The following is a 13,641-nucleotide window of genomic DNA, read 5'->3' as shown; positions in this document are numbered from 1 at the left end:
CCTGGACAGCCTCTTCAGGGGTCTAGTGGAGGGGATGCAGGTGTGAGATATCCGTGACGGGCCATGATTTTCTGTCTCTCATTTGTCCTGGTCCAGGCTTTCCTCCGCTTCCGGCCGCAGCAATATGACCTGGACATGCCCGTGGGATCTGTGGGGCAGTATTGCAACCTGGCAAGAGACCTTCAGCTCCAGGCCTTCCCTGAGTTTGTGAGTGGAATTTCTCCCTTCCTCTTTCTTTTTTGGGCAGGCGACAGAACCTATAAGGATAATATTTAGATGTCAGGTCCTTCACACATTGTCACATCCATAACTACCCTGGGTAGTCAGCAAGGCAGGGATTATTTTTAGTGTGTTTTACCAATAAAAATAGCCCCAGCTAATGTTTACTGAGCCTCACTGTCTGCCAGGCACTGAGCTAAGCCCTTCGCATTCTTCACCTCATTTAATCCTCACAACACTGTTTACGGGCTTAGGGGTAGATACTATTAATAGCCCCATTCTGCAAATGACAACTGAGGCTCAGAGGGGCTGACCACCCACGTTATTCTGATGGTGACAAGCTTGGATCTGAGCCTCAAAGTCTATGCTTTTGAACACCACTCTATACAAAATAATTTTCAATATCCAAGCACAGGTTTCAGGCTTGATCCCCATTAGGGGGCGTGCAGGAGGCAGCCAATCAATGATTCTCTCTCGTCATTGATGTTTTCCTCTCTCTCTCTCTCTCTCTCTCTCTCTTAAATCAATAAAAAAATATTTTTAAAGAAAAGTGACATATTAAATACCTGTTCTGTTCCAGGCATGCTGCTAACCTCATTACCAGCACTGTCCCTATTTTTCAGATGGGCACATTGAGACCCAGAAAGGTTAGATAGCGTGCTAGAGGCCACAGCTAGTCAGTGGGGGTAGGGCTGGAGCCCAGGCCTGCCTACCTTCAAAGTTCCCTTTTCCCGGTGCCCACCCGCTGCCACCTCTTTCCTGGACTCCCAAGCTCCCCTCTCCCACAGAAACAGCGGCTGGAAGACCTGGTGGGGCAGCCGCTGTGCAGCCTGGCCAAAGCACTGGCCGGTCCTCAGAACCTGATCAAGAAACGTCTGGACAAACTACTGGACTTTGAGCGGCTGGAAGAGAAGCTGCTGGAGGAGGGCAGCGTGACCTACGAGGAGGAGGAGGCCCGGCACACGTACCAGGCACTCAATTCCCTGCTGGTGGCTGAGCTCCCGCAGTTTAACCAGCTGGCCGTGCAGTGGCTGGGCCAGATCTTGGGCACATTCATGGCTCTCCAGAGGGACCTTGCGAAGCAAGTGTTGCAGAGGGCAGAGAGCAGCTTGGCCCAGGTAAGGCCTCCGGGACTGGGGTACCTCTGGGGAATAGCCAGGCAAGGCCATGCAGCTCTTCAGCCGTCTTTTGCAGGAGCCAGGAGGGAGGTTGGGCCTTCCAAACAGGCCATCAGGTGCTGAGGAGGAGGCCGTGGGGGCCTTCTGGATCTCTCTTATGCCTGTTCTCCTTCCATTAGTAGAGTCGGATCATAAAAGCAAGGATGGAGCAGGAACTCCAGGCCATTTCCAGGCTCTGGAACTCAGAAGCAGAGAGGCTCTGCTGGGAGACTAGCACTTTACAGAGCCTGCCTCCTGGGGTGATGGATAGCTGTTTCTCCTCTTTGAGGGGGGCTGGGACTATAGGCTTTTCTTCGTTTTGGCCCTCACAGCGTTTAGTATAGAGTTCTCTCTCAGATACTCTTTTTGAATTGAATTAGGCCTGAACCAACTGCAGGAAGAAGCATGTATCTTTCCTAAAGGCAGAGGGGAAATCTGATTAGATGATATTTTCATTCTCCTCCCTCCCTCTAGGGTTCTGTCCAGCCCCCGTTGTATTTAGCCTAGGATGTGCTGGGCTGGGGAGTGTTACAGATGCCGGCAGGAGAGGTCAACTTTATAAAAGCAGAAAGAGGGCACATCTTGGTGGGTCCTGTAACGTAGAATGTTAGGGCCTGTCAGTGATTGATGGACTCGTCCTCGGAGCCTGGGAAAGACCTGCATGGTAGAACCTCAGTCTGTCTGCATCCTGGGGACAGGGGAAAGGAGGCTCTAAATCAGAACCTAGAGCAGCACGTTTGTTAACAGAGAGGACGCGTCTTTGTTAGCTGTGGGGTCTCACTCACTCCTAGGTTATCTGATCAGAGTGCAAGAGATGCCTAACAGGGCCAAAGTCTCTGGACAGAGCGTTATTCAGAACTCCTGGGGTTCCTGACCAGGTCAGGCATAAAGAAGAATGTATTGTCTTGCATAACTGGGAGACCATGAGGGGATGGAGCCGGAGACCCAGCTGCATTCAGTACAAATGATGTTCGCAGGGCTTGACTTCACTCCACCCCTAGCTCTGTTTCCCTCTCTGGATTGGCTCTGTTCTCAGGCAGGCCTTTCTCTATGTGGTGGGAGAGATGGCTCCTAACAGCGCCAAGCTCTTACCTTTCCATCTCAGAATCCAAAGGAAGAATGACCCTCTCACTCCCAGCCTTCATGGCCTAAATCTGATGGGAAGACTCCGATTGGTCCCACTTGGATCCATTTTCCGATCCTTGGACCAATCATGGGGCCTAAGAGAAGGGGTGCCATGACTGCCATTTCTGTGGCTAGAGCACCAGGATGGGCAGTTCTACTGGACCCCATAGAAGGACACTTCCTCAAAGGAAGGTGGGGCACTAGGCAGACAAAAACGATGGCTGACCAGGACACAAAGGCCCATCTTAACACACCTGGGTTTACTGTGGGCTGACAGTGTCTGTCCCTACCCAGCTGCCCCACCACCACCTCTCGGAGCCAGCCTTCAGGAAGCTGGTGGAGGATGCACTGGGCCAGACCGGTCACCAGCTTCGCTCCTTTCAAGAGAACTTCGAGAAAGTGCTGACACCTCCCACTGTTCAAGTAAGTGACCCTCCTGTAATGGGGTGAGGCTCAGTCCCCTATTTCCTCCCCCTTTTGTAGTTTCAGTGTTTCCTGTTATCCAGGGACACATTCTCCCTTTCTCTCTCAGAGCTGGGGGTAGAGGTGGGTGGGATTCACATTCCCATCCACACATGCTCTTCATGGCCAGTAAGCATCAGAGAACAGAATTCATGGGTCAAGAATAAGAAAGCCCAAACATTTTACTATTAAGTGAAATCAGGCATAATAATGAGCAAGTGGCATTTAACATCAAAAACCTGGAACTTCTTCAAAATTTTCATATAAATTTACCGTCTCCTTAACACCTTCTCACTGAACCTGCTTCAAATACCAGCATTCAATGAGTAAAACGTTTAAATAAGAAGTCATTTAAGGCCAGTGTAGCTCTGTTGGAGCATCGTCCTGTATACTGAAAGGTCAGGGATTCGATTCCTGGTCAGAGCATGTACCTAGGTTGCAGGTTCAACCCTTTGTCGGGGTGCATGCCGGAGGCAACCAATCCAGGTTTGCCTCTCTCTCTCTTTCTCCCTCTCCCTTCCTCTCTCTAAAATTAATAAAAATATTCTCAGGCAAGGATTAAAAAAAAGAAAATTTACAAAAAAATTAAGACATTAAAATTTTCTTTTCACTATGGAATTCCTTAAAAATTAAAGTATAGTTGCTCTAGCCAGTTTTGCTTAGTAGGTAGAGCATCGGCTGCAAACTGAAGGATCTCGAGTCTGATTCCGGTCAAGGGCACGTACCTCGGTTGCAGGCTCAATCCCCAGCCTCAGTTGGGGTGTGTGCAGGAGGCAACCAATTGATGTGTTTATCTCACATCAATGTTTCTCTCTCTGTCTCTCCCCGTCCCTTCCACTCTCTCTAAAAATCAATGGAAAAATATCCTTTGTGAGGATTAAAAAAAATTAAAGTATAGTTGACATACAATATTATATTAGTTTTAGGTATATTCAAAATCTATGTACCTTAAGATATAATCACCATGGTAAGACCATCTGTCACGGTACAAAGTTATGATATTATTGAGTATATTCTCTGTTTTGTATATTATATCCTGTGACTTATTTTAAATGAAGTTTGTATGCTCCATAATGGCTTATAAAACTTTGGATGGCCAAGTGCTGTTTTTGGTAAGGTATGTTTCTCTAAAATATGAGGAAAGGGTATCTTTCAGTCAGTCCTCTTGACTATACACATGTAGTGTATGTTTTAAAAGTAACTGATGTAGCTGAAGGGATACGGGGCTCTCCAGGTTTCAGAAAATAGAAACTGTGTATTCAATCACACGTGAATGTGAAGAGAAGGGTCAGGAGACAGCCCCAAGGTTCCCCAGGAGGAAGAGGGGGCCCAGAGACACAGAGACGAGGAAAGGAGCCCAGCAGCGCTGGCAGATGCCGGCAGCCTTCACACCTGTCCACGGGGCAGAGACCGTCAAAGACCATTGGAGATGCGTGTCTGCTCTGAAGGGTTGGGGTTGATACTCCTTGGACCCCAGCTGTCCCACTCCCCCCACACTGAGGCTGCCCCAGCAGAGGTCTCTTGGGGGGGCGGGTGACATGGGCCCTGCAACTCCGGGAGAGGAAGTGTGCAGAAAAGGAAGAACAGAGCAGCCCTCAATTGAGTCACAGGAACCTCCCCTCTCTTTCTAGTTAAAACAAAATGACAGGTGTGTTGTTTTTTTTTTTTACTGGAAAAGCAATCTATGCTGATTGCACAAAAAAAGAGAAGACTTGGAAGAACAAAAGGAAGAAACAAATGGGAACATACAAATACCAGTGCATGTTGAAAATTGGCGCGCACACACACACACACACACACACACACACACACCCTCCTGTAAATTAAATTCCTGCCTTATTTGGCTAAGGGAACAGAATCCACAGAAATGAAGTGGCTCATCCAGGGACAGCTGCTGTTCTCTACACAGGTAGGCGCTGCCAGACTTGAGAAAGAAGGCAAATGTTTGCTACACCACTGGCTTTTACACTCATGTTAACACCACCGGTCTGAATTAAGCAGCCCCATCTCTACACTTCCATTTTAGGGCCTGTTTGAAACATTGGGTTCTCCTGGTTCTTGATCCTGACTCGGTGAACCCATTGGAGTATGGGTAATGGCAGAGTCTATGCCCAAATGTCCCTGAGGGCATCTCTGTCTATCTCCCTATACCCAGCACCTCCCTACCCAGAAATAACTAACCACAGAAACATGGTGAATATGAATACATTCATGTGTATAGTAAGAGAAAGAGAATACACTGGAAATCTATATTCAACATTTTTAGTTTCTTTGTTTTATAAAAACGGGACAGTCATCCCTGGGTCCCCTCTTGTTGATACTTTTGCTGGAAGTAATGAATGAAAAAACAAAGGTCCTGCCAGGAGATTTTGGGATGAGCTGAATCATTCTCCCAGCTAGGTGGCAGTTCACTCGCTCCAGTGTTTCTGTTACACCATTCACATTCCTGTTCGGGCGCCAATTAATGCTGGTGGTCTTGTTCCAGCATCTAGAAGGGTTCAGGAATCTGGAGAAGGCACTGTGTGTAAATTAATCAAGAGTCCAGAGATGAAACATAATTTTGAAAGGCATTTGGGGGGCCAGAGGAGCTTAGCTAAAGAAACCAAGTTCTCCTGTCTCTCTCGACCCCTTGCTTTTTATTAACACAAATTGTCTTAAAGCAAGGTAGATATACATATCAAAGGCCAGGGTTTGGTATACAGAATCCATTGTCAGATTGGAAGAACTGCCTATGGCTGTTCAGGTATTTGGCCAATAGGAGGCAATAACATGTAGATTAAGATGCCCTCAGCTGTCCAGCAGCAAGCAATCATTTATGCATCCTTTTCAGGTTTGGGGAAATGCCCTTAGCCATTTCCAACAGGCAATAACATATGTGATTCAGCTCTTGCTGAGTCCCCAAGTTCCATCAACCTTTTGATGAAACTCTTGCATTTATGACATGCTGGAATTAGCTTCCGGCACTTACCGTGCCCAGTAAACACTTGTAGGTGCCCAATAAATACTTGTGGACTGAAAACTCATGGGGTAAAAGGTAACATTCCCTTCCTCCCCATGTGTGGGAGGTCTCCCTGTGTCTGCCATGTGCTGGCTGAGATGCCCAATGAATAAGATCTGGTGCCACATGAAGCTCACAATCTAATGGGTTGAAAGACCCATACCAGGAACCTCCCTGAGGGTCAACTTAGCCTGGTGCAAGGGGCAGAATTTAGAGCACCTAAATTGGAGCTCTGTGCCTGAGCAATTTCAGAACCTGAAAGTAGAACTTGGAAAACTCAAGAAGGTTAGACCTGGGAGGGATTTTATTTTATTTTTTGTTAATCCTCACCTGAGGATATTTTTCCATTGATTTTTAGGGAGAGTGGAAGAGAGAGGGAAGAACAGAGAGAAACATCGATGCGAGAGAAACCCATCGATTGGTTGCCCCCTGCACGCGTCCTGACCAGGGTCTGAGCCGAGGGGGAGCCTACAACCAAGGCATGTGTCCTTGACCAGAATCGAACCCAGGACTCTTTGGTCCTCAGGCTGATGTTCTACCCACTGAGCCAAACAGGCTAGGGATTTCAGAGGTTGAATGAGGTGAGATTCCCTTGGATACTAATTGCATGTGTTTCTTATCTGATCCACTGCCTATTGGACAGATATTGGCCCCAGCTTTGACACGCTAACTCATGCATTGTCTTTATCCCTCCTCTCCTCAGCCACTCCTTCCAGGGGCTGAACGTCAGGTGCAGGCTCTTCTGACCAAGTATGGCCCAGGAAAGCTGTACCAGGTGACAAGCAACACCAGCGGGTCTAGGACTCTGGACCTGTCATTGCCTCGGGGCCAAATTGTGGCCCTCCTTCAAAACAAGGACACCAAAGGCAACAGCAGCCGCTGGCTGGTGGACACCGGGGGTATGTGGGACTTTGTGGGCCCTTCCCCATCCCTCTGGGAAAACCACCCAACAGGACCAGTGGGAGACGCAGGTGCCCTCAGAGGTCAGAGTCTGGCCATGCAAATCCAAGGTGGGAATTGAGCCCAGGCAAAAATGCAGGGCTTGGAGCATAGCCAGGGCAGGGTGGTGCATGAAAGGCCAAAAAGAGGAGTTCAGTCTTTCATCGCCACATCTGTTAACAAGCACCCAGTGTGCTGGGCACCGTGCAAGGGAGACAAGGACCCTGCCTTGGGGACCTCACAGACCAGGGGGGTGGACAGAACTTCAGCGTCACCCTGAGAGACAGATTCGCAGAGAAGGGGTGCTTGGATCCAGCTACGTGGACAGGTGTCTGATGTTCAGAATGAGGGGGAGTTTCCTGTGCACTGGTCACACCCTTGGGGTGTGGTGCTCAGGTCTGGGTGCCCCAGTGTAGCCGGGCAGGAGGTAAGGGGCACTATGAACCCAGGAAGAGATGGACCAGCAGAGCATCTTCCAAAGAATATGTGACCCAGAGGCTGGGGGTTACACAGGATGATGGGAGAGGGTTTATGGACAATTCCCGCCCCCCCCCCCCCATCAGACATTTCATTACCATTGCTGCTTAAGGATATTAATTTTATTGGGAAAAAATAACTAGTATATAAACCCATGACTTTATTATTGTATAGTACAGACCCGATTTTAAAAAGTGAGTCTATGAAAACATTAAGAAAAGAGGAGAAATCCAGCAGAAATGGTGGAAGAACAGTCTCATGACTCAGCTGAAAACAACTAAGTGGGGATTAAAGCAAGGCTCCTGGCGGGGAGAGGGACGGGGGGCGAGGACTGAGTGTGGACCCCAGTCCCACCACTTAACTAGCTGCATAAAGCTGGAGAAGTCAGAGCCTCACCCAGCCCGGCGGGCTCAGCAGGAAGATGGGGAGTTGGGGTGAAGACTAGATGATCAGTGCCGGGCCTGGCACCTAGGGTGGCCATTCCTAATGACAGCAGTCAGGACAGCACTGGAGTAGTTCCACATGAGAAGGAGCCGGGCACTTGGAGAAGAGAAAGGCCGTTTCTGCCTCGGAAAGGCTGTCCTGGGTAAGGAAGCAGCTGCCTCAGGGGAAAGGGACCAGTGGTGCAGTTTTCATCCCAGACCGAGAAGAACTTGTTCTCTGTCAGAGTGTTCAGAACCGAGTGGGCCACCTCAGGAGGGAATGAGCTCCCTGTTACTGGGGGTGTGCAGGCAGAAGGTAGAGACAGCCAGTGCCGGGCAGTGGCGGGTGGGACTGAGTGGTTCCTAGATGTCCTTTTAGTGCTGAGAAGCTGTGTTGGAGGCATTGACATCCATGCATGGCAGTGATTTCCTCTCACTCAAAGGGGTGGAGAAGGTGGCCTGTAGCCAGTTAATGTTTGCTGTGTCCACAGGACATCGAGGGTACGTGCCAGCTGGGAAACTGGAGCCGTACCAAATCGTCCCCCAGGAGGAGAAGCTCAGGGGGCAGGCGGGGCCTCGCGAGGACTCCCGGCATCCAACACCGGAGCCCACCCCAGCCCTAGTTGCCTCTGTCCAAACCGGGACGCAGGTGAGTTTGGGAGTGCAGGGGGGCTTGTCTGGAGTGAGGCTCTGATTTTTCTCCTCTCTGGAGGAGCCACTACCCTATGAGTCTGGGGCCTTGATTGGTGGCCACACCAGTGTCCTGGCCAAGGGTGGGGGCCAGAGAAAGGAAGTGCCAGTGCATGCTCCCACATGTAGTTAGACTCTGAAAGCCGTGTATTGTATGACTGTATGTATATGAAATGTTCAGAGACAGAAAGATCAGTGGTGGGCAGGGGCTGAGGGAGGGAGGGATGGGAAGTGACCACTAACGGGTGTGGGGTTTCTTTTTGGGGTGATGGGGATGGTCTGGAATTTGACAGTAGTGATTGTTGCACAGCCACGTGAACACATTAAAAACTACCCATGTGATTTTGAATAAGTTCCTTAACTTCTCTGAGTCTCAGTTTCCATATCTGAAAAATGGGGCAAATGGAGTCATAGAACTGTGACAATCAAGACCAGGCAAAGCGCTAGGACAGAGCCTGCCACATTGTGGGTGTTAGCGGTGGGAGCAGCAGAAACAGAAAGACCAAGGATGTGCTTGGGAGGCGATGCCTGCCCAGCAGTGGGGACTGATTGGCTGGGAGGGATCAACAGTCTTCCTGGGTGGGGTCTGTCTGTCTTCCCACCCTGACCATTGCTGTGTCACTCCCACGTTTCAGGTGGTCGCAATGTACCCTTTTGTGGCCAGAAACAGCCATGAAGTAAGTCTGCAAGCAGGCCAGCCAGTGACTGTCCTGGAGGCCCAGGAAAAGAAGGGGAACCCGGAATGGAGCCTCGTGGAAGTGGACGGACGGAGGGGATATGTGCCTTCCAGCTTCCTGGCCAGGGCCCCGAGCCCGGCTCCCTGGGGCTGGAGTCTGCCCCCCTAGGCTGCCCTCCTTGGAGCCCAAGTTGCCAAGGGATGAGGAGGATTAGAGGCTGTGATCCCAGGAGGGAAGAGAAGAAAGAGAAGGCAGGGTGGAGGGGAGAGAGGCCAGCATGGGGTGAAGGGCACCCATAAGGCAGCCAGAAGAGTTGGGTGCTGCCCTTGCACAATGCCTGGTGTGGGCGGGCACGGAAGGCTCCAGCCAGGACAGCTTAGATATCTTTATGAAGAGGTTGTTCCAGCCTGGAGTCACAGCATGGAGGATGGCAGGTCAAGTTGATAAGGATTTGCCGTAGCTAATGGTCGGTCCTACCAGAGCCCCCATCTGGGCCTGCCCATGGAGAGGGCCACCCAGGTCAATGTCACCCGTGTGTTGTGTGGGTGTAGGGTGGGGCGCTGGAAAAGCCTGGGACTGCTGGCCTGACAGTTCACTTCCTACATGTGGTACCAGGAGGCACTGCAGCTGACCGGTCTGTCGTCTTTAATTCTCCATGCTGGGAGTGAGGTATCTTGGGCAGTGAACCCCTGAGAGCCCTCTCTAGTTGGGAAGCGGGTTCTTGTTGGGACAGCGGAGAGGTTCCCAGGACAGTCTTGCCCAGGCCTGGCAGTGGGTGTGGCCAAGTCACAGTTCTGGAATGTGTGTAGGTACATTCATTGCCCGTTCCAGGGAAGAGATTTGGAGGGTGTGTTAGGTGGGGTGTGCGAGGCTGTTGCCAAGCAGTTGCACACTGTTGCTGTGTTCTCTGAATAGGGGACAAAGGGACATGCAAATCCCAGAGGAAACTGAAGCAGGTGATTACAGGCCCAGTGGGTGGGGAGGTTAGGTCATGGCTTGGTTTCCTGTTTCTGGGAGCAGGGGAACCTGGGTGGTTTCAGGAGGCCACTGAGGGCCTGGAGCAACAGTGGACTGATGTCAGGTGACTGTGGGACCTTCCACTTGGGACACAACCTCAGGTTTCCCATCCATAAAGCCCTAACTCACAGGATTGCGGTGAGATTGGCATGAGGCGAAGGGCATGGAAGCTCCTTGCAAATTGCGAAGTGCATATATTGTGAGTTACCGTCGGTAGCAGGATGTGCCAGAAGTGGTCTCAGGTTGGCCCCCACATTAGCATCCACTCTGCTACTTCCCGTGCCCACGGCAGGCATTGCTAATCCACGTGGCGTCCTTTCCCATAAACCCAGGGTCTGCCGCAGGCTCCTTCTCAATGCTGCAGTCCAGGAGCCAAACTCGTGAACTTGGTGAGATCGAATCTATTGTCATCGCTTCCTAGAATCTGGAAATGGAAGCCCCTCAATAAAGACTGACCCATTGGAGCAATTTTGGATGCAGCTGCTGTTGAATCACCTCTAGGATGTCACTGTGGGCTAAGATAAATTGCGAGGCTCACAGAAGAACACAAGGGTGACCCAGCATGATCTCAAATACAAACGACAAAATTCGGGGCCAACCCGTTAGTGTGTCTGTAAAAACAGGTGGCAGTTGAGACTTATTTCCAAGAACAACTCTCTGTTGTTATAACTGCAGTGCCTGGATTGTAGAGGGCTTTTAAGATGTATATACTAGTACATGTCTGTGCCAGACAGTCTGCACCTCACCTCCTCTGGGCTTGTGAAAGCGTGAAGAATGCATAATGCAAGGGAGCTGGTTCCCACAATTCCTTTTCTGGCTCCAGTTCACTTTACAAGATGCTCTTGACTCATTTTCTGTTCTCTCCCCTGCTCAGATTTCTGATACAAATAGGAAGCAGATAATAAAATAAATCTATCTGTGGTCCCACAGTACCTACCGAGAGCCTGCCCTGGGCTAGAACCCTCGCTCAGGGATTCTCAGCGTGGCCGCTCACTGCAGTCACCTGGACAGCTTTCCACGGTGCCCACCCGGAGAATCTGACGGAATTGGTCTGGGCCTCAGGACCTCAGGACGCTCTCTAGGTGCCTAGTGTGCGGCCAGGTTGGGAACCTCTGCCCTGGGCAGGCAGTGGTGGACCAGAGAGTCCTGGGATCGGAAATGGCCACCAGCTGTAAGCCAGGACGTGCCCCTCTGTGCCTTGTGCCAGCTCAGAGGTTTTGAACAGGCAGCTTCAGAGGTGGTTGGAAACAGGACAGCCTGTTCTGTCAGGTCCCAGAATGTATATTTATTAAGTGCTGATAAAAGGGACCTGAACAAAATTGGATGTTCTTGTAGGTACAGGGGAGGAAACGGAAATACACTTGGAACTAAATGGATCTCATGAAGGGAAAATAAAAATGTATCAATAGCACATGGGTTACGGTTTCTCGTGGACCAGGGGATGAGATTGAAAGTCACTGAAGGGTGAGAAAATGCATCTTGAGAAGATGGAGAATGGCCTGAGTTTTCTTTAGGAGACTGCATAATGTGCTCCCCCCCCCCCCCAAATGCCTAGGACCATTGCACTGTATCTTGTTTATTTCACTGCTGATCCTAAGGTATTTGCCTATGAACCAAACAAATCTTCTAAGAGTGGAAGACCGATCACAGGGGTGTCCCCTGCTCCCTGCAGCGGAGTGACACCTCTTTAACCTTCTGGGCCCCAGCCCAGTTTTGGACATGAGGACAAGATTACAATATCAAAGGGAGGATGAGTGGATTCTTGGTTAATGTGATGAGCTCTAGCTTGGTGAATAACTGAGGTGAACCAATGGGAATAAAGGACTTCAAAGATAAAAATGCCCCTTGAATTCGTGTGTCTCTAACCATTGGATAGTCAGATTCCCCAGGGTGACATCTGTTCTCTGGGCACTTGCTGCACGTAAAAATGGCACCTCATGCATTTGTGTGTTCACTTAGGGAGTGTCTACAGCACACCTTGGGTGCCTCCTGGAGTCGGCCTCAGCTGCTGGGGATACAGCAACAAGTCAGACAGATGGGGGCCCTGTCCTCCCAAAGCCCACAGTCTGGTGAGAGAGGTCAGTCCACAGTCAGTTACATGCAGTGTGAGTGTTGGGGCAATAATAGATGCCACCAGAGCCTGGGCCGGGGCGGGTGGGCGGGTGTCCAGCCCTGACTCAGACCTGGCGGCTAAGGAAGGCTTCCTGAGAGAAGTGATATCCAAGCCGAGGCCTGATGGGTCACTAAGGTTGAGTGAAGGTGGGAGGGAGGGCATGTGCCAAGGCCCAGAGATAAGAGCTAGCACTGTTGGTCAGGAAACTGAAATGCTGTGGAGCAAGAACATGGTGTGTGTAGGGGTGGTGGGTGCAGTGAGGGATGGTATAGCGAGGTCAGTATGGTAAGGAGCTTTGGTTTTCTGAGGGCTATGCAGCAGGGGGTGGGGCACTAAAAGGTTTAGAGTAGAGCAGTGACAGGCCCAGGGATGTATGTTAGGGTGCAAGCTCTGGTGCATCCTGGAAGCTCCCTAAGTGTGCACGAGCCTCAGGTAATAGATGTTCTATACCTATTGCTCAGATAAACATGCCAGAGGGGAGGGGAACACAGAAGCCCTGCCTCCGAGGAATCTCCCATCCAGCTGGAGAAGCAAGACATATGAGCATCACACAGTTACCTGGCCCCACAGGGCAGGAGACAAGAGGGAGGTTTGAGGGGGCTGAGGTGGTCATGGAGGCATCTTGGAAGAGCTGGGGCAGGTGCTGGGCCATGTGAGATAAGTAGGACGGGGGAAGGCGAAAGGGAAAAGAGAGGCCTTCTCAGGCCTGGGGAGGTAGTGTGGTGGTGTGAAAGTGTCCAGAACTTTTCCTTAGAAAACCTGAGGTCAAAGCCTACCTGCCCACAGGCAGTAGCAAACGCACCTATCTGCATGTGAAGTTTGATAAGGTGCCCAGTCTCCCCTGCCCTCCCCAATCAGTTCCACAGTGCTCATTGTAGAGTTCCGGCTTATCTCTAGGAGTCCGGGCTCCCTTCGCCAGGACCTAACTCCCAGTATAGAAGTCAGTTTAGGGCCTGTTGTGGCAGGGAAGAGACTAAATACCATGGACGAGGGTACAGGCAGAGCCGGTTTCCACTCCTGGCAACATCACAAGGAACTAGGATCCCAAACAACCCATTCACTTGACCTTGCTCATGTGTTTCCTCTTATGTATGTATTATTTTTTTCAATTACATTTGATATTATTTTGTGTACAGCTTAGTAGTTAGACGATCATATACTTTACAAGGTGTTCCCCGAGAGCTCATCTGTTTTCTTATTGGTAATTTCTGAACTTACCCTTTCTGATTTCTCATCTGTAAAATGGGTACAATTCCTGTTCTCACAGGGTGCGTGAGAGGAGTAAATGAAATAATCAGCACAAATGGTATCACAGGAGGAGCATCACGGCTGTGCAACAAGGAAA

The 13,641-nt window shown here is 50.3% G+C and overlaps 1 protein-coding gene across 3 annotated transcripts in view; it reads left to right on the top strand.

The window, feature by feature from the left end:
- ARHGEF37 (Rho guanine nucleotide exchange factor 37) overlaps positions 1 to 12,011 on the top strand; it is a 34,449-nt gene extending 22,438 nt beyond the window's left edge. For all 3 annotated transcript variants that reach the window (XM_080675691.1, XM_080675692.1, XM_080675693.1), the window contains 6 exons: positions 97 to 207; positions 1,008 to 1,337; positions 2,796 to 2,924; positions 6,665 to 6,860; positions 8,291 to 8,448; positions 9,125 to 12,011. In XM_080675691.1, the coding sequence (XP_080531817.1) occupies positions 97 to 207; positions 1,008 to 1,337; positions 2,796 to 2,924; positions 6,665 to 6,860; positions 8,291 to 8,448; positions 9,125 to 9,334 (1,134 nt within the window). In that variant the 3' untranslated portion in view covers positions 9,335 to 12,011. The remainder of the gene's footprint in view (positions 1 to 96; positions 208 to 1,007; positions 1,338 to 2,795; positions 2,925 to 6,664; positions 6,861 to 8,290; positions 8,449 to 9,124) is intronic.
- The last annotated feature ends 1,630 nt before the right edge of the window (positions 12,012 to 13,641 follow it).

Source organism: Plecotus auritus (assembly GCF_963455305.1).
Source record: "Plecotus auritus genome assembly, chromosome: 6".
NCBI lineage: Eukaryota > Metazoa > Chordata > Mammalia > Chiroptera > Vespertilionidae > Plecotus > Plecotus auritus.
The sequence above is the reverse complement of the archived record's forward strand: the minus strand, read 5'-3'. Positions and strand labels throughout refer to the sequence as shown.